Source organism: Acromyrmex echinatior, chromosome 19 (genome assembly GCF_024713525.1).
Source record: "Acromyrmex echinatior isolate Ae372 chromosome 19, ASM2471352v2, whole genome shotgun sequence".
Lineage (NCBI taxonomy): Eukaryota > Metazoa > Arthropoda > Insecta > Hymenoptera > Formicidae > Acromyrmex > Acromyrmex echinatior.
This window is the reverse complement of record NC_141870.1, coordinates 1,069,115-1,087,276: the sequence shown is the minus strand read 5'-3', so window position 1 is coordinate 1,087,276 and position 18,162 is coordinate 1,069,115. Positions and strand designations below refer to the sequence as shown.

Genomic DNA, 18,162 nt, shown 5'->3' with positions numbered 1-18,162 from the left:
AAAAAAACTTATCGCTTTAAAAAATAATAATAAGTAATGATGAAATCTTATACTTGATATTGTTTTCTTCTATTTCTTTTCAATTCATTTGATTATGATAAAATGACTGAAATAATTGTTCTGTTTAGTACAATCAGTTCTGATTTTGGCGAAATTAGGCTCATTTGGGCTTTTGCACGAAATGAACAAATTTGGCAAAAGAAAGCGTCACTCTGCCTCGTGAACCGAGATATTAATCGTAAAGTTTTTTTTCGATATAGTTAAAGTTTTAACATGTCTAATCAAAGATGTGAAAAAGATGGAACACCTATAGAAAAAATAATATTAAATATAACTGTAATGTGCTAATGGAAATATACTTAATACTATAATATATTGTCTTCTCACGCATATTAAAACCATTTATATGTAAAAAATAAAGTAAAACTAATTTTTGCATATTCGTAATAATTTTGCAATATTTTCAACGAAATGTTAAAGAATATTCAAAATATTTTTAAAGAAATATAAAATTTTCGACGAAATTTAAATCAAATTTCAGGAAAATTTCAACAAATTTTCAGCAATTTTTGGAACAATTTTGTTTTAAATTTAACGATTCATTTTTCAAAGTTTTTTGCTGAAAAAAAATTATATGAAAATATTTAAGAAGAATTTTAGACAAATTTCAATAAATTTTTAGAAAAATTTTCAGAAAAATTTCTGTAATTCATTAATTTGGCTGAAAAAAAAATCACTTCACCGAAATTTCAAAGAAATTTTAGCAAATTTTATTAATATTTTCAAAAAACTTGTGAAGGAATTTTAGTTCAATTTTGATGATTATTCAATATTTTTGTTGAAAAACTCACTTTTATCAAAATTTTTGTAAAATTTCAGCGGAATTTTTCCAAGGATAAGAGGACGGTATTCGGGGAAAAAAGAGAGACAGATGATAACCTTAAGGTGCCTAATGATAAACGCAGTATATTATTGTAGAAGGAATTAAATTCTAGAAGCTTCTGAATTACAAAAGTAGTCATTTGAACAAAATTTTGAATTTGCTTAGCTATGTACCATAATCTGTAAGAATTGGCCAATCACAGTCGCAAATTCCCCTCTCATTCGATTATAAGAGGGGAATACTCGACTGTGATTAGTCAATTCGTACGAATTATGGCATATGAATACGGCCAATATAAACGCTCCTTAAAGATAATTAGCTTATTGTAGAAATAGAAAGACCATCATTCTTGCTTGTGGACACTTGTAGAGCGGTTAAACGTTGAACGTTGTAGCTTGATCTATTTTCAATTTTTCAACAATTCTTATTGGATAATTGTAAACAAGACTCTTTCTTTCTTTCTTTTTTAGTTTTAACAGTTACGATAAGTTATTTGAATTCTTCGACAAAGACGAGTAACACAGGCATATGCAGGAAAATTTGCAATTTGAAGAGATAATTATCGCGCCGTCTAATTTGTAAAGGTACGATCGAAATTAATTTATTATAATTTATATACAATTACCTATATAGATATCTAATACTTATTTTCATCTAACCGTTGTGAAAAGTAAACTAAAAATAGCAACAATCATGTTTTCATACGTTAATCATAGTCACTCAAATTTTCTTCGAATATATGAATTATGAATTTTGATGAGGTAAACTGTAGACGCACACACACATATATATATATATATATATATATATATATATATATGTACTATTAGATTCGCGATTAATCATGAAAATAGCTTATTTCTCAGTATTCGCGTGTAATCATGAAAAATTAATTTAAAATTAGCTATGTTTATCACAATTTATTTTCATACGTTAATTACATTACAATGTCACTCAAATTTTCTTTGAATAAGTACATGTGAATTTTGATAAGGTTATAGATGCATTCTATCAGACTTGATCTAATTGTATAAATTATTTCTCAGTATATTCTAATTAATCGTTATTATTACTAATATATTTTTAATTTGAATCTTTTATTAAACATTTACGCAGGGATCTAGATTGAGATAGATCAAGCAATATAAAAAGTATTAAGTACATTAAAGAACAATGCCTTCTCGAGAGGATAACAGTCATGGACGCAAAGCAAATTTTAAATTTAATAACAAACATGAAGTAAGTGTAATTAAAATTATTTTCTAATTTAACAACCGCTATATATTAAAGAAATTTTTTTATCTGACTCTAGCAATATAAGTACATACACTCACTGATATCCATATTCAAGGTCGAAACATTTGATTATGTATTTTAATTGTGTTTATTTTTAATAATAATTAGCGAAAATCAATCTGTTTTTAACTCTTTTAGAAAAAATTTTCTATATTTGGAAATATAAATTTTTTACATATTTTATACATGTTTATATATATGATTTGTAGTTTTATATATAAATTTATACAATCATTATAAAGCATCTATTCACTTAGCTTTTCTTATATAATTATATATAAAAAATTGGATTATTTCAATTACTTATATGACACAAAAACTTAATGTTGTTACATTTGTGACCTTATTGTACTATTATTGGTATATTGCAATGTTGCTGCAATACTGCCGGAATTAATTATTCATGCTGTATGGGGTGTATAAGATTCATTCAAAACATTTTCAAACAAATTATATGACATCAAGAGAGACATAAGACTATTTGTATATTATTTTAAATTTTATACATTGTACAATTTATATGTATAATTTTAAAATAATACGTTAATGTTTTGCTATTAAAATTTGCTCTGATATGATCAAACTACAAATTACAATCTACTGTATAAACGTTTACAAACATTCCTTTAGTATATGTGTATCTCCCTTAGGAAGCTCGAATAAGAAGGAATGCATTATCAGTGGAGCTACGTAAAGCCAAGAAGGATGATCAATTATCAAAACGACGTAATCTTGATACATCAAATCAAGAACTGTCAGATTTATCGAATAAAGCCACTGTCTCACCCACTCCTACTCTTTCTATAGATGAAATTGTAAATCATATAAACTCATCAGATGAGACGTTACAATTGTCGGCAATTCAGACTTGCAGAAAATTATTAAGTCGAGAAAAAAATCCTCCTATAAATGATATAATAGAAGGTGGTATAGTACCACGTTGCATTGCGCTCTTAGATAACGATTATAAGTATGTATATGAACACTATGAAAGTGATTTATTGATTTAAATAAATTATTTCTTCATATATTTAAGAAACAAGATATAATTTATTTATTTCTATTTAGCGTTGCTTTGCAATTTGAAGTAGCATGGGTATTAACTAACATAGCCTCTGGTACATCTTTACAAACACAAAATGTTATAAAATATGGAGCAATACCAAAATTAGTGAACCTACTTAAATCTACATCACCCGTCGTTGCGGAACAAGCAGTGTGGGCCTTAGGAAATATAGCTGGAGATGGACCATATGCACGTGATCTTGTTCTTGGACATGATGCTCTGCCTCTTTTGCTGGATTTAATTAAACCTGATACTTCAGTAAGTGACGTCGCATTTGACATCTTTTGATTACATTTGTTTTGTTTGCTTTCATATTGTCGATATTAATATTCAAAAATTTTATTAATTCAGAAATGTACAAATGTTAAGCCCTGCGCATAATGAAAGAAATATTAGGAGCAAGAGTATTAAATATTAGGGATTTAAAGAAGTAAAATGAAATAAAATATTACAAATAGAAATAAATATTAAATATTAGAAAAATAAAATTAGAAATAGATTTAAATGTAACATACAATGAATACAAGTAAGATATAAGATATGTTAAGGCCTAAACACAATGCGAAGGCAACAGCGATAAAAATAGGATATGTGCATTGACATATGCATTGATATATGCATTTCCGTATGTTGGATTCCTCTGTTCCTGTCGCTATTACTATTTCTATCGCTATCGCTGTTACCTTCGCATCATGTTTAGGGCTTTACATTTAATCTTTATTCCTAATGTTATTTTTTTAATATTTAATATTTACGTGCAGAGCCTAAGATTTGTACATTTTTTATAGTAAAACAGTGATTAAATAGTTAATGTCAGTATTCAATCATATTAAACACTAATTATTCTAAGAATAAATTATCTAATAGAGAAATAATTTAATCTTATAATAATTAGATAGCATGTACACACATATGTGTATGTATATATATATATATATATTAGGTGTTGGAATTAATTCGTAGCGTTTTACAAGTGATGGGAAGTACTTTCATTAATGTATTTTTTAATGCTCATGTGAAATAAATAACATTCTTTCATTAAAAACGCTACGAATTAATTCCAACACCTAATATATATATATATATATATATATATATATATATATATCACATAAGATTTGAACAAGTAGATAACATTTTAATATTTTCCGATACTAATGAAATGTGCAGATAACATTCTTGCGGAACGTTGTATGGACTTTATCTAATTTATGTCGAAATAAGAATCCACCTCCACCCTTTGAATTGATTAGACCTGTTCTACCAATATTTAATCGCCTGCTTAGTTATACAGATCGAGATGTACTTGGTAAGATGTTTATATTGTTATTTTATATATTATATAATTAACTCTGAATTTGAGATACTTACATTGCTGTTTGTTCTAGCTGATACTTGTTGGGCACTTTCTTATCTTACTGATGGATCCAACGACAAGATACAAGCAGTATTAGAAACTGGCATTATACCGAGACTCGTACAGATGTTGACTTTGCAGGAAGGAATGATTCTTACTCCAGCATTGCGTACAGTTGGAAATATAGTAACAGGTGACGATGCTCAAACGGATGCTGTAATTCTTGCGGGAGGATTGTCACATCTTGGTGCTTTGTTGCGGTATCATCGCGTCAATATTGTAAAGGAAGCTGCTTGGGCAATTAGTAATATTATGGCTGGTAATACGAATCAAATCCAAAATGTGATAGATGCTGGTCTTTTATCACCATTGATAGAAGTACTGCAGTTTGTAAGTGTGTTTGCGCATACACGACAAAATCAATCGGACTTGTTTTAAATATTTGTGTAAAGAATTTTGTAGACAATTTATCCATTTTTTAAGGGGGACTATAAATCACAAAAAGAAGCTGCATGGGCTATAACTAACTTGACAACAGGAGGAACAATCCAACATTTATCCCAATTAGTGGGAGTGGGTGTATTACCACCTTTTTGTAATTTATTGGAATCGAAGGATTGGAATATTGTTATTGTTGTATTAGATGGTCTAACTAATATTTTGCATGCAGCAGAGAAAATAGGACAAGTGGAAAAACTTGCTATTCTGATAGAAGAAGCTGGAGGATTAGATAAAATAGAAGCTCTTCAACATCATCAGAATGAGCAAGTTTATCAAAAATCTATGGCTATAATCGATGCGTTTTTTTCACAAAAGGTTTGTACATTTATTTTATGTTTATAAATTGAAAATAATCTAGAAACATAGAAAAGTTCTGTTTTTTGATAAACAGTTTTATCTAAATAAGTAAAATATGTATTATAAATAAAATTATAATTTGTCTGTATTAATCAACTAAATAAGAAAAGCATTAATTATGATCAAAGTTAAATGTTGTAATAATATATCTGTGTGCATTTTAAATTAGATTTTTGCTGCTACTAGCACATTACAATCTAAAGAACTTATTGCAAAAAGTATTATTTCAGCCTGGATCTCTCTTTAACTGTATTAAATTTAATAGTATTAATTATATCATTAATTCAATGAGATTGTTCGTATTCTTTGACTAACAAATAAAAAAAATTGTTTTTCTAGGATGTAGAAGAAACTCTTACTTCTGAAGTTCAAGAAAACTGTGAAGGACAGATTGAATTTAATATGACGGCGGATTCATCGACAAGTAAATTTGATTTTTGATGAAGGGAACTTTGAATTCGGATTGAAATGTTATAAATTAATGTTATAAATTAAAGAATTTAATGATATGGGACTATTATTAATTTATACGATAACTTTACAATAAAAATCAGAATGCTTAAGTCAATCAATCAAATTTCAGTAATATGTGCGTGACAAAAAATAAAAAAGAAAAGTTTTAGCAACACGAATCTTGTTCTATTTTTAGACAATCTCATTTTTTATATGTATGTAAGAATAAAGTTGTATTGAATAAAATAATTTCATTTTTGATAATTGAGTTTCATATTTTTTAATACACTTTCAAGCCATTTAAATCAGTTGTTTCAATGATGAAAAGGATCATATGATTAAAATTGATATCTGTCGCTTGATATCTATCAATTTTAAGTAATTTTTTTTCGCTAAAACAACAGATTTGAATGGAGATGTGTCTAGGGTGAAGTTAATACTTTTCATTTTGATGGATTTTGGAACATAATATTTCTCCAAATGCGATTTGCAAAATATACAAATCTCTGGCTTAGTTTCCACCGAGGGTTTAATCCGTATCAGAATGTAAGAACCAACCAACTACAATCGAGCATTCCCCTGTCGTTCGACTATAACAGGGGAATACTCGACTATAATTGGTTGGTTCTTACATTCTGATCCGGATTAAACCTTCGGTGGAAACTACTGCCTCCAGTAATTAGCGATGTAAAATCCCACTTGTAGCTAATGTTCCTCTAATAAGAGTTCGGACAGAGAGAAATTAGAGTTCCTTTAGCCCAGATCTACAATAGGTTTTTAAGTCTTGAACCATAAAGAATGAACGAATCATAGTCAATTATTCTTCTCGTCTACGACTATAATTGGTCAATTTCTTACAGTAAGGCTACTCCCCTCCCCCCGCGGAGTTTAAATTCCGTCTTATGTATTTTATACGTCTATGGTATATATAGCGCCGCCGATGCCGCCGTTCGTCATTAAGCGGCATTAGTGATCGGTGAGAACGTTGGATGACTGATGAGTCCTTCAACACAGATCAACAAGAACTGACAAGAACCAAGAGTAGCAATAATTGAGTCCTTGTTTGTGTAGTTCTAATTTATAAGAAATTACAGCGTCTCTAAAAATCTCGATTCTTACAATCTCCGAGGAAATTCAGAAAACATGTTACGTTTCTTCATTGCAATTGCAGCACTTGCTGTGCTGATTGAAGCAGAATTTCAAAGGTGAGTACGCGTAGATTAAACATCGCGGATTCATACTCAACACACGTATCCGCACGATAAATCGATTAGAAGTCGTGCAGATACGTGCGTTTATAATAAACAATATTAACTGATAATTTTGAAGAATCATATCTCTTCCTATCGGAGTAAAGCAAGCGGACAAAGAGATGATTATTTTGAAGATTTCTTATATATTTCTTGTTTTTCTTGTCCTTTCCGACGACTTAAATGAGATTAGCGAGTAAGAGAGCAGTTTACATCTAGACTATTTCAATTTTATTTTGATTCTTAAACAAAATCTTTGTTCCAGAATGTACTGTCAGTATTGAAAATTTATAGCTTACGTTATGTGCACTATAGATTTTCAGTACTGGCAATAAATTTTGGAACATGGCCAAATATAAGATCTGTTTTTTATTCTTGCACCAAACAACAATAGAATCTTTTTTCTCGCTTTTGTTAATACATATGTTTACCTATCATGTTAAGTTTTGAAAGTGTACATTAGTTCAGTTACAAAAACAGACCCATAGATAGCAGCGAGCAAATTCCTGATTATTAGTGATGGAAGTTATTTCGTTATCTGTTACTAAGTTAACAGTCATCAAATTTGAAAAATAATATGGTTAACAAACTAAATAATTATTTATATCAAGTCTTAAATTTTATAAGTAAACAAAAGTAATAAATTTAAAATTTTAAAAAAGAAAATTGTTTAAATTATCAAATTTATAAATGAAATAATAAATTCTATAGACTTTAATGAATTAAATCAATTAAGAATAAAAAACTTTTGAAAGCCAGATGTTATTGCAATCAAGTTTTATATAATGTTTTAGATAATGTAACAACTGAATAAATAAAGACATTTTAATCCTTGAATCTTCTTTATTAGTGATAAAAAAAGAATATTTGTTCATTATTCGCACAATTTCTTTTCTATCATTAATGTATTTGCTGAAGAAGATCCAAATCAAGAGAACTGAAAATCTTGGTTTATTCAGTTGTTATATACAATAAACCTTAATTGCAACATTCAGCACTAGCTCTCAAAAGCTCTTATTCTTAATTGATATAAATGAAATATTATCATATATTTTGTTTATATATTTCTTAATTTAATTATATTACAATAAAAATGGAATTTAAAAAATGACTTTTCTCTCTTTTTCTTTATGATTATTACATATTAATATTTTTCAATTGAAATATTCAAATATGACCTTACACAATGAAAATAAATTTGAGCTATTTATTAATAATTATATTAATATCAATTTTTGCATATAAAATTTAACACTTTATATTTATTTGTTTAGGCAAACATGTTTTAAATAATGAAATATTTCAAAATAGATTTCTTAATTGACTTAAATAATGAAAAAAATCCAAAAAATGTGACTAGGATATAGGATATTATGAGTAGTAACCATAAAATTGTTCATGATCGAAAATTATTTACATAACTGGTTCTTTTGAAGTAATAATAAAATTATAACTGTACTTGCTTACAAAAAATAATCATTTAGCCCATCACTACTGCTTATTTATCATTTGTTTATCGTGTAATTTTAAGTAACATATAATTAGCTCATTCAAAGTAACTGTTTTTGTATAAAATTGTACAGTTAATGAATGTTCACACTATTAAGATTTATTTAAAAAGATCTGGACTATAAATTATATAGTACTTTCAAATATGCATGAATCATGATATGATGAATAAGAAAGATTCAGACTGATTATCAGATTCACAATTAAAGAAATAGATTTTTTTTAATTTGCATTACACATGCAATTCTGTTTTACTTTATACATGTATAAGAAAGCTTCTAGAACAAAGGTTAAACTTATATGACTCATTGTTCTTTAAATTAGTGCTGCTTGCATCAGTGGAAATATTTCTATACATATGTATATATATGTATATGTACATATATATTTCTTATGTATAAATATCTTCTCTGATATATATATTCATACAGTGATAAATATATTCATACAGTATAATGAAACTTCTTTATGTTGCTTTAAGAATTCCGTTACACAAGACAGATTCCATTCGAAAAGCTTTGAAAGAGGTTGGCACTGACCTGACACAAGTTCGTACGTTTACAACTACTGACAACTACACACCAGAACCTCTATCTAATTATTTGGATGCTCAATACTATGGTGTTATCTCAATTGGGACCCCACCACAGAATTTTAAAGTAATTTTTGATACTGGTTCCTCCAACCTCTGGGTACCATCCAAGAAATGCCACATTACGAACATTGCTTGCTGTAAGTACACAGTATCACAGTGTCACTACTTTGATGTTTCATTATTGATATACATATATTAGGTGCGCAACTAAGTTCTCGCTGTTATTTTGATGAAAATGCCATCAAAATAACAGCGAGAACTTAGTTGCGCACCTAATATATTTATAATTAATAATATCATTCCAAACATTGAAATAATCTCGAGTGCTTTTTTTTCTTTAATATTAATATCAAAAATAAAAATGTGGAATAAAAACAAATAATAAGAATCTTATTGAGCCGTACATGTGAATAAACAATCAATAGAAAATTAAGCTCATAACGGCAACAGTTATTGTTGAAGTTGGATCTTTAGTGTTTACATAATTCGGTGTCAACTTATGTACTAAAGATTTTAATCTCAGTAAATTATTTATAGGTTTTAATATATTTATCGTTAAGATCTTTCTAAGATGCCTGTGAGCATCAAATTATTAAATTGCTAGGCAATTTAATTTGTCATGTTACTATGGTAGTTCTGTCGATATCATTTCAAGACTGCAAAATCAATTCGGCGTGTAATTTGGCAGAATTTAATACATAGTATATCAATTCATATCGAATTATTTAAGCACTAAAAATACAACTATCCATCGTTGTGGGCTTTATTTCTTATTGATAGAATAGAAATAGTGCTGTAGATTGTGTTCTATCTATTCATATTTGAAATAAATTCTTGAAATCTTTAAAGTGGCAGTTTCAAAAATTAAAATCATTGATAAACCAAATATTGTGGAATTACGCTCTATAATTATTTACAGTCTTATTTATGTAATTTATCACGCTTATTCTTAAAATATCGATAACCTTCGACATAAGATAGCTCGTATTAAAGCATAAAATATAAATATGTTCAATGATTTAAATTGCTGTTAATTATACATTTAAATGAGTAAAGAAATTATTTCTGAACTCTTCGATAATTGAAACAATTTTATTTACTATTTTTTGCAGTATTACATAATAAATATACTAGCGAAAAATCCACTACATATAAAAAAAATGGTACTATATTCGCCATTCGTTATGGTTCTGGCAGCTTATCTGGGTTTTTATCTGAAGATGTAGTGACTGTGAGTCATTATTTGGCAATTTAATCTAATTCCAACTAAGTTGTAATCTAAAATTTCTTAAAAACGTTGTTATTGGGTGAACCTTCAGATGAGCTACATTCTTGTAAAAAAAGGAATGACTATTTATTTGTTATGTATTTTTGTCTTCTGATTGTGAATATGACGATATAAAATATAAATATCTCCCTGTATAATCATTTTTGTTATGAGACTGTAGCTCATCCAAAGATTTACCTGTTTTGTTTTCCAAAGTAAAGCACAATATTTTATTAATAATATCGCTCCTTTTATAGGTTGCTGGCCTTGCTGTTCAGCATCAAACATTCGCGGAAGCGATATCAGAACCAGGAATAGCCTTTGTTGCTGCGAAATTCGATGGTATCTTGGGGATGGGTTACTCCACGATATCCGTCGATGGAGTGACTCCCGTCTTCTATAATATGGTCAAACAAAACTTGGTGTCGCAAGCTGTTTTTAGTTTCTATTTAAATCGGTAAAAATTTTTTCATGCATCATGTGTTTTTTTCATTCAAATAGTTTTTCCACATTACAATATAAAAAGTATGAAATCTATACAGCGATTCCTCAGCTGCAGAGGGTGGTGAAATGATATTGGGTGGCTCCGACCCCGATCATTACGAAGGCGAATTCACGTATATTCCTGTTACTCGCAAAGGATACTGGCAATTTAAGATGGATGGGTATACGATTAAATTAAATATCATACAATCACGGATCATATTTTGTCAGCAAATTGTTAACGCTATGATATTATAGGGTTCAAGTGAAAGATCACGCTTTCTGCAAGGAAGGCTGCCAAGCTATTGCCGATACAGGCACTTCCCTAATAGCTGGACCAACGTCAGAAATCAAAGATATTAACGAAATGATTGGAGCTACTTCTATTGGTGGGGAAGCAATGGTAAGTAACTGACTTTCGCACAATAGTAATTTGCAATAATATCGAGATAAATTGTATATACAGAAATAAGAATTAATTTATAATAAATTAATTGATTACCAATATGAATAATTAATATTAATTATTTAAAGGTGAATTGTAACCAGATTTCTAGTATGCCCTCTATCAGTTTCACGCTAGGTAATAAGAATTTCACTCTTATTGGTGAAGATTATGTCCTTAAGGTAAATATAAATGGCTCATATAATGATTTAAATTATTTTAGAATAGAAATCACGCAATATTTAATTTTTCCTAGATTAAACAATTTGGTAAAACAATATGTATGAGTGGCTTCATGGGTATGGATTTGCCTCAATCATTATGGATTTTGGGTGATGTATTTATTGGTCGATATTATACAGAGTTTGATATGGAAAACGACCGAGTAGGATTCGCTATTTCAAAGTAAATGTTTATTGCCTCTCATGAAGTTGCCGTTAGATGCTAGAGAAGATTTAAATGACAACTTCGCGAATAATTAACTAAAATTTTCTTAGAATACTGTTTCCTTATTGCCTTTTTATCTGGGTTCCATGCGATATGTTGTTAGACAATTGTCTACGTTATATTATGCGTGATATTTAACAAAATAAGAAATAGATATCGTTTCTAAATATAGCATATTCTTTTTTTTCATAAAACTATATTATTATAATATATATTATCAAAATATATGTTAAATACAATTAAGTTCATTACAATAAAATATATATTCTTTTGATATACTGTACAGTAATTTTACAATACTGTTTAAAAGTGCATCACCTTTACATTTCTGAGCATAACTTTCGTTAAAGTGAATCAAATGAGTGCATTTGATTCTCTTTGACAGAAATTATGCTAAAAAAGATTAAGGTGATACATTGTGTGTGTGTGTGTGTGTGTGTGTGTGTGTGTGCGTGCGTGCGTGCGTGCGTGCGTGCGTGCGTGTGTGCGCGCGCGCGCGCGCGTGTATGTGTGTGATATATTATCTTTCAATTTTATCCAAGTATCATTATATATATTATGCACTTTCTGCTTAAATATGATACACTTTATTCTAAGTGGCATGCCGTAAAAGGAATTGATAACATTATTTATAATTATAATTAATAAACGAACTAATATGTTATTTTTTGCATCCTATAACGAGAAAGTTGTACTTTTCGAAGAGTAACTAGGTATGCTAAATTTTTCTATTTGATTGCATGAAATTATATATAATTCTATTTGAATGCGTAAAACACGGAAGTAGATGATAACCAAGACCATTGTCTTGTTATCTATGAGTTAGGGTTTAAGTCACAAATTAATTTTGTTTCACAGCCATCTATAAAAAAAAAAAGAAAATTGATAGCATAGGAAAATTTGTATAGTAATCATCGCTTTCTCATGTGTAATAATAGTATTATTTTTATGTAACAAAATGCTTTTTGATGATGTTTTTCTAATGACAATTAAAACTTTCAACTATCCAACATATGTTGAACTTCACGGAGCGATAAATTTATTTCACTATAAGTACCAAGAGGAATAATTTTGAAAATATACTCGACTGCTATAGTAATGGAGAGCAACGATACAAGAATTTTATTAATTATTGTTATAAAAATCGATCCATTTGGTTTCAGAATTTTCACGCCTCCCATTTGCAAATTTTCACCCCATGGAAAAAAATTATAAAATGTTTTTATATTTTTTTCAGTATTTTATTTATATTTAATAATTTCCTCGGCAAAAAAAGATGAAATGATGGATTTTTTAAAAAGTTTTACATTTTTGGAATACTTTAGAAATACTAAGAAAATCTATATCTTTTCTAGAATTCTTTATATAGGATGTCTGGCAATGCCTCCTGTAAGCAGATGGAGTGGGCTAGAGTCAAAAAGTTTTTTAAAAAATCAAGTTTCAAAAAATGTAAAACAATTGCTTATATATAATTATATACAAAATTATACATAATTATATATATAATTAATGTATATAATTATATACATAATTATATATATAATAAATATATAATTAATAGTGTAATTTTATATATAATTATAATAAGCAATTCTTTTATATTTCTCCAAACTGATTTTTCTAAAACAAACAATGCGAAAATTATCCTTGTAATGATTTTTATTGTTTTTCCATTATTATCAAAGATATCAGAAGGTTACGGGTTATCGCCGTATCTTTATTCATTACTAATGCCCGCCTGGCATTAGCAATGACATAGCGATAATCCGTAAACCTGGTCGTAATCTTTGAAGAAAATATCCATGGAAGTCTCAAAAGCATTATTATTATTATCATTTTTATTATACTATATAGTATTTAAAAAAAAAGAAAGATATATATGGACATGTCATATATAATTACATATGTTTACGAATGTTTATGCATATTTATGTATGTTTATACACACACACACACACACACACACACACACACACACATATATATATTAACATATATTCGTGAATGAAAAATTTACCGAATTAGAAAAACAGAAAAATTTTTATTTCTACCTTTAATATAGCTATTTTAGCACATGCGTAATGTAACTGTATCTATAATATAAAGTAGATATCATATGATGTAACATAACAAATATCATCTTACGCAATATAAATATGGAATATACTTCATAAATTTTACTCTTTCATTATCTTACATTAACATTTCCCTAGTAAAAATGTTTTAATGACTAAAATTTGTAATTATGAGAAATGAGAAATTTTTCAGATTTTATATATTTGCATATAAAATACAGATGAATCTACAATGCGTAACACAAATTTAGAAGATGTTTAAATTTAAATTTTGAAATTTTATAAATTTGAATTGAATACTAACGATATATAAAAAGCAAATCGTACATCATATTTTACAGTACATATTGGGTTAAATAAAATGAAGATAAGCGGAAACAAAGAAAGAAAGAATAACATAAAATTTGAATTTATTTCTGCAAAATATAATAAATCAATGATTTATAATTTTCGAATATTTGTTTTTACACAAAATGAGTATATTTTTATCGAAAATTTGAAATGGATTACGTATAAATACTTACTTTATGGTAGATCTACTAACTTGTGATTATAACAAGGACACAATACGTCAGACGCGTACTGTGCTTTTGTGTTGTTTATCTCATATATTTCTAAAATTAGTACTATAAACCACATGACCATTAGAATTGGCTGCGTTCAGCAGAGAAAACTAATCGGTTTCTAGCGCTTAATGATTCTTCAATATGATTAGTTCTTGCCTTTAATTCTTCGCTGGATCTAAGTGTAGGAACCAATCATATTAAAGAATTATTAAGCGCTAACTGATTAGTTTCCTTTGCTAAATGTAGCCATTGATAAGTATTTTCTAGAGCGCGAAATATGAAGATTGAATAGGTTATGTAAAAAATATATAAAAATATTAATATGTTTCAATCCTTTTGCTGTTGAAAGTTTGATGTAGACTGCAGGTAAACGCTCAGCATAAAAATTACAATATTCAAATAAAACAAAATCAATATAATATTTAATTTTTAAACAATATTTAATTTTTTGCTGACAAGATAAGTGCCGAGCATCCTAAAGGCATGTTTGACATTTATTCTATTAGCACATACATAGTATCAATTATATTATAGTCGATAAATAATAAAAATACATAATTCTGTATTTAATAACAAAAAAATTGCATGTTACGAAAACTATATGCTAGTTTCTTTTTGTTTGATTGCATGAAGGCCATAAAAAGTTGCTGTACATGACGACCAAGACCACTGTTTTAACAATGGGTTAATTTTAAAGCCATGAATTAATCTCGTTCTGCATCCATCTTTTAAAAAAAGTTTAAACAATTATGACACAATGTAAAAGTGCTTACTTGGTAATTATTTATAAAATTTTAAATTTTAATCATACAGATATCTTTATAAAATAAAATATCTTTTTGGTAATGTTTTGATAATTTTCATTAGATAATAGCGGAGATAAAACTTACAATCATCCAATATATGTTGAATTTCGTGTGGTGTGATAAATTTATTCCATACATGAGTACCAAGAGGTACTTTTTTGAAAATGTATTCTGCTGCTACAATAACGAGCAACCAAGATGCTATAGTTCTATTTTCTGTTGTTATAAAAATCGACCCTCCAGGTTTCAAAATTTCCACACATTTCTGTAAAGAATATTCATAAAATATTTTATGTTTATATTCAATAATTTTTATAATCTATCATAATATACAGGGTGTTTCAGAAATAGATTTACATAAATAGATGGCCAAACTTTAGTATTATATTCTACTGTCCTTAAGGATAAAAAAATGTCATACAAAGATCTGGAAATTCTTTCTTTTTGAAACATTTTAACTTTGCAACGTTTAGATAGAAATTTTAGTTTCTATCTACGATAGTCGATAAGCTGCCATTACTTGCTCTATCACAAAATTTACTTCATGTGATATCTGTTCATGTAAACTTTTGAGATAAATACAGTGTTTATATCTTAAAAAAAAAAAGGAAAGTTTCTAGATCTATATTTATATCACCTTCTTTTATCCTTAAGGACAGTGGAATATGATTCCAAAGTTTGTTTACTTATTTCTAGGATATCCCATATACCTTTAAAAATAGTTGCACATCCGCTACATGCTCTAAGACCTCAGACGCCACAACAGCATCATACGATTCTCTCTCCTTTTGAGAGAAATCTTCCACAGTTGTTTGAATATAGTTCACTCTCTCTAATATATTAGGATCCAATTTTGCATGCTCTTTTGCAACATTTATTAAATCTGCTGATGCATCTATTCCGGTTATTTGTGCTCCTATTCTAGCTAAACGCTCAGTCAATATACCTCCACCACAACCAACATCCGCAATCTTGACTCCTTCCAATGGAAGAACTGCATTCTGCATTTGGACTCCGGCATTTGCCAATCCATTCCTCACAAACTTTATTCTAAACGCAGCATATAAATGAAGATCAGTCATCTGACTGTTCTCACTCCACCAGTCATTTTTTAAAACAGAGTGATGTTCAATATCCTTAGGATCCACTGTCGACATTGGTTTGATGATTTTATAAACACATTCCGATAATCTGCAATGAGTAATCAATCCTTATTTTCTTATATGTAAATATTTTTATATACTTATATAACCTAAGGTAAATAAGACATTGATATTCCCTTAATGGAAAATTCTTGTAATATATTATTAAAAAAAATTTTTCATATTTTAAATTTATAAAGATTTTTAACAATATATTTTGAACTTTTTTAGATTTTGTTTTCTTCAGAATAATTAGATACCACACCTGTTTCGTAAAATACTTCTTGACGATCCAAAAGTACATTTAAGAACGTTCCAAGTCATCATGTTTGATCACAATTGTATTTATAGCCTAACAGTAAATTATATCAAGAATTATAACCAACAAATAATAAAAATACAGCGAGATATATCTGAAAAATATCATTTTTTTGTTTAATTTTCTTAAGAAATTGAAATAATTGGATATGACACATAAAAAAAGATAGAGAAATGAAATAAAGTTATCTCAACAAAAGAATAAAAACGTAATTTGATATTTTATACGAACATTAAACTCCATTAACTACTTATCATGATTTTATTAACTTAATTAAAAATAATTTTACTCGGGATTTGATACATTAAAAAAACAATAGAAATTACGCAAGATACTGTAATATATTAGATATAAAAAATATATGCTATTTCTCTCAATAGCTCATAGTGTAAACTATCGAAAATTTCAGAATGATGCTGGAGAATTAAACTCAATACCGAAATCAATTTGGTAGTCAAAGTATTAAGCTCAATTATGTTTTACTGACATTCTGAACTTCTAACATAATCTAACACTGCGATCGGTCATAACACAACAGAAAGTGGCAGAGTAGTGATACCTGTTAAATTACGTAGCAAATAAGAAGTTAAGTCTGTCATCAATCTACCATGTTTTATTGATAAACTTCATTTTTTGCCCACAACGTTATATATTTTGTCACATCTGTAATTTTTTTGTTGATAAAAATTTGTAGCAAATATTTGGTAAAAATCTGAAATTGTCTACTTTAACCTCATCACTTTAGAAATTGATGAAATTAAGCTTATTCGGCGTGTTTTTATCTAAAACGAACGAATCTGGCTAAGAAAAGTGTCGCTTTGCCTCGCGAACCGAGATATTAATTAAAGACTATTAATTATTGCTGAGATTATCTATTATTGATCTATTATTGAGAATTATTGATAATTGAGGTTAGGAAATCTGTCATAGCCACGAAATACTGCGATGCCAGTGGACGTTGCTGGCATGCAGGTGATGCAGGATGTACATCACGTTTTCATGCTCTATAATGACCATGAGTTTTTAATGTTTCTCACTACAGTAGTGCACGAAATTTAAACTCAACATTTCGAAGCAAATAAAATACTGCTCTGCAATGAAATATTGCTTTCCTCTTACTATGTGTGAAAAACATAAAAAGTTGTAAACTCATGTGGAATCGGTCATGGATTTATAACCTTGCACGAGGAAGAGGAAAGAAGGATACACAAAAGAGAAGATACACATTTTGTATGTAATGCTAATAGTTCTAAACAGTTTAAACTATCCTAAGTGTCTCTAAAGCTTACAATGTGCTTTTTGTTTTCTGTTTCTTATTTTTTACTATTTTTTTTTAAACTTGTTC

The 18,162-nt window shown here is 28.1% G+C and overlaps 3 protein-coding genes across 9 annotated transcripts; 2 read left to right on the top strand and 1 right to left on the bottom strand.

The window, feature by feature from the left end:
- The first annotated feature begins 1,203 nt into the window (after positions 1-1,203).
- On the top strand, positions 1,204-6,177 carry Pen (karyopherin subunit alpha). 3 transcript variants are annotated; one of them, XM_011058300.2, is made up of 8 exons: positions 1,204-1,467; positions 2,000-2,122; positions 2,830-3,149; positions 3,248-3,503; positions 4,416-4,554; positions 4,634-4,992; positions 5,086-5,418; positions 5,800-6,177. In XM_011058300.2, exons 2-8 carry the CDS (start codon positions 2,057-2,059, stop codon positions 5,899-5,901), a joined length of 1,575 nt encoding a protein of 524 aa, XP_011056602.1. In that variant the 5' UTR covers positions 1,204-1,467; positions 2,000-2,056; the 3' UTR covers positions 5,902-6,177. The 3 variants fall into 3 exon arrangements, with proteins under 3 accessions (XP_011056602.1, XP_087272282.1, XP_011056604.1); XM_087416156.1 differs by lacking the exon at positions 1,204-1,467 and adding an exon at positions 1,695-1,877; XM_011058302.2 differs by lacking the exon at positions 1,204-1,467 and adding an exon at positions 1,695-1,911.
- Positions 6,178-6,848: 671 nt separating this feature from the next.
- On the top strand, positions 6,849-13,126 carry cathD (cathepsin D). The gene is made up of 8 exons (XM_011058299.2): positions 6,849-7,118; positions 9,154-9,404; positions 10,380-10,498; positions 10,792-10,991; positions 11,077-11,199; positions 11,276-11,420; positions 11,552-11,644; positions 11,719-13,126. The coding sequence occupies exons 1-8, from the start codon at positions 7,057-7,059 to the stop codon at positions 11,869-11,871; spliced, it is 1,146 nt and encodes a 381-aa protein (XP_011056601.1). The 5' UTR covers positions 6,849-7,056; the 3' UTR covers positions 11,872-13,126.
- Positions 13,127-14,971: 1,845 nt separating this feature from the next.
- On the bottom strand, positions 14,972-17,863 carry Coq3 (ubiquinone biosynthesis protein COQ3, mitochondrial). Of its 5 annotated transcripts, none has more exons than XM_087416159.1 (6): positions 17,550-17,863; positions 17,377-17,480; positions 16,764-16,911; positions 16,067-16,547; positions 15,441-15,621; positions 14,972-15,275 (listed from the first exon to the last, which is right to left on the bottom strand). In XM_087416159.1, the coding sequence occupies exons 3-6, from the start codon at positions 16,823-16,825 to the stop codon at positions 15,148-15,150; spliced, it is 852 nt and encodes a 283-aa protein (XP_087272285.1). In that variant the 5' UTR covers positions 16,826-16,911; positions 17,377-17,480; positions 17,550-17,863; the 3' UTR covers positions 14,972-15,147. The 5 variants fall into 5 exon arrangements, with proteins under 5 accessions (XP_087272285.1, XP_011056600.1, XP_087272283.1 ...); XM_011058298.2 differs by having other exon boundaries at positions 16,764-16,850; XM_087416157.1 differs by having other exon boundaries at positions 17,377-17,863.
- Positions 17,864-18,162: the final 299 nt, after the last annotated feature.

What these genes read in the sequence shown, in the direction of transcription:
- Pen (XM_011058300.2), top strand. Translation starts at nt 2,057, where the DNA reads ATGCCTTCTCGAGAGGATAACAGTCATGGACGCAAAGCAAATTTTAAA. An exon ending in TACAGATCGAGATGTACTTG is followed by an intron (nt 4,555 to 4,633) that starts GTAAGATGTTTA and finishes TGTTTGTTCTAG; the next exon opens with CTGATACTTGTTGGGCACTT. An exon ending in ATGCGTTTTTTTCACAAAAG is followed by an intron (nt 5,419 to 5,799) that starts GTTTGTACATTT and finishes TTGTTTTTCTAG; the next exon opens with GATGTAGAAGAAACTCTTAC.
- cathD (XM_011058299.2), top strand. Translation starts at nt 7,057, where the DNA reads ATGTTACGTTTCTTCATTGCAATTGCAGCACTTGCTGTGCTGATTGAA. An exon ending in TATCTGAAGATGTAGTGACT is followed by an intron (nt 10,499 to 10,791) that starts GTGAGTCATTAT and finishes CTCCTTTTATAG; the next exon opens with GTTGCTGGCCTTGCTGTTCA. An exon ending in GTGAAGATTATGTCCTTAAG is followed by an intron (nt 11,645 to 11,718) that starts GTAAATATAAAT and finishes AATTTTTCCTAG; the next exon opens with ATTAAACAATTTGGTAAAAC.
- Coq3 (XM_087416157.1), bottom strand. Translation starts at nt 16,825, where the DNA reads ATGATGACTTGGAACGTTCTTAAATGTACTTTTGGATCGTCAAGAAGT. An exon ending in ATGTGCAACTATTTTTAAAG is followed by an intron (nt 15,622 to 16,066) that starts GTATATGGGATA and finishes TATTCTTTACAG; the next exon opens with AAATGTGTGGAAATTTTGAA. An exon ending in TCAACATATATTGGATGATT is followed by an intron (nt 15,276 to 15,440) that starts GTAAGTTTTATC and finishes TTTTTTTAAAAG; the next exon opens with ATGGATGCAGAACGAGATTA.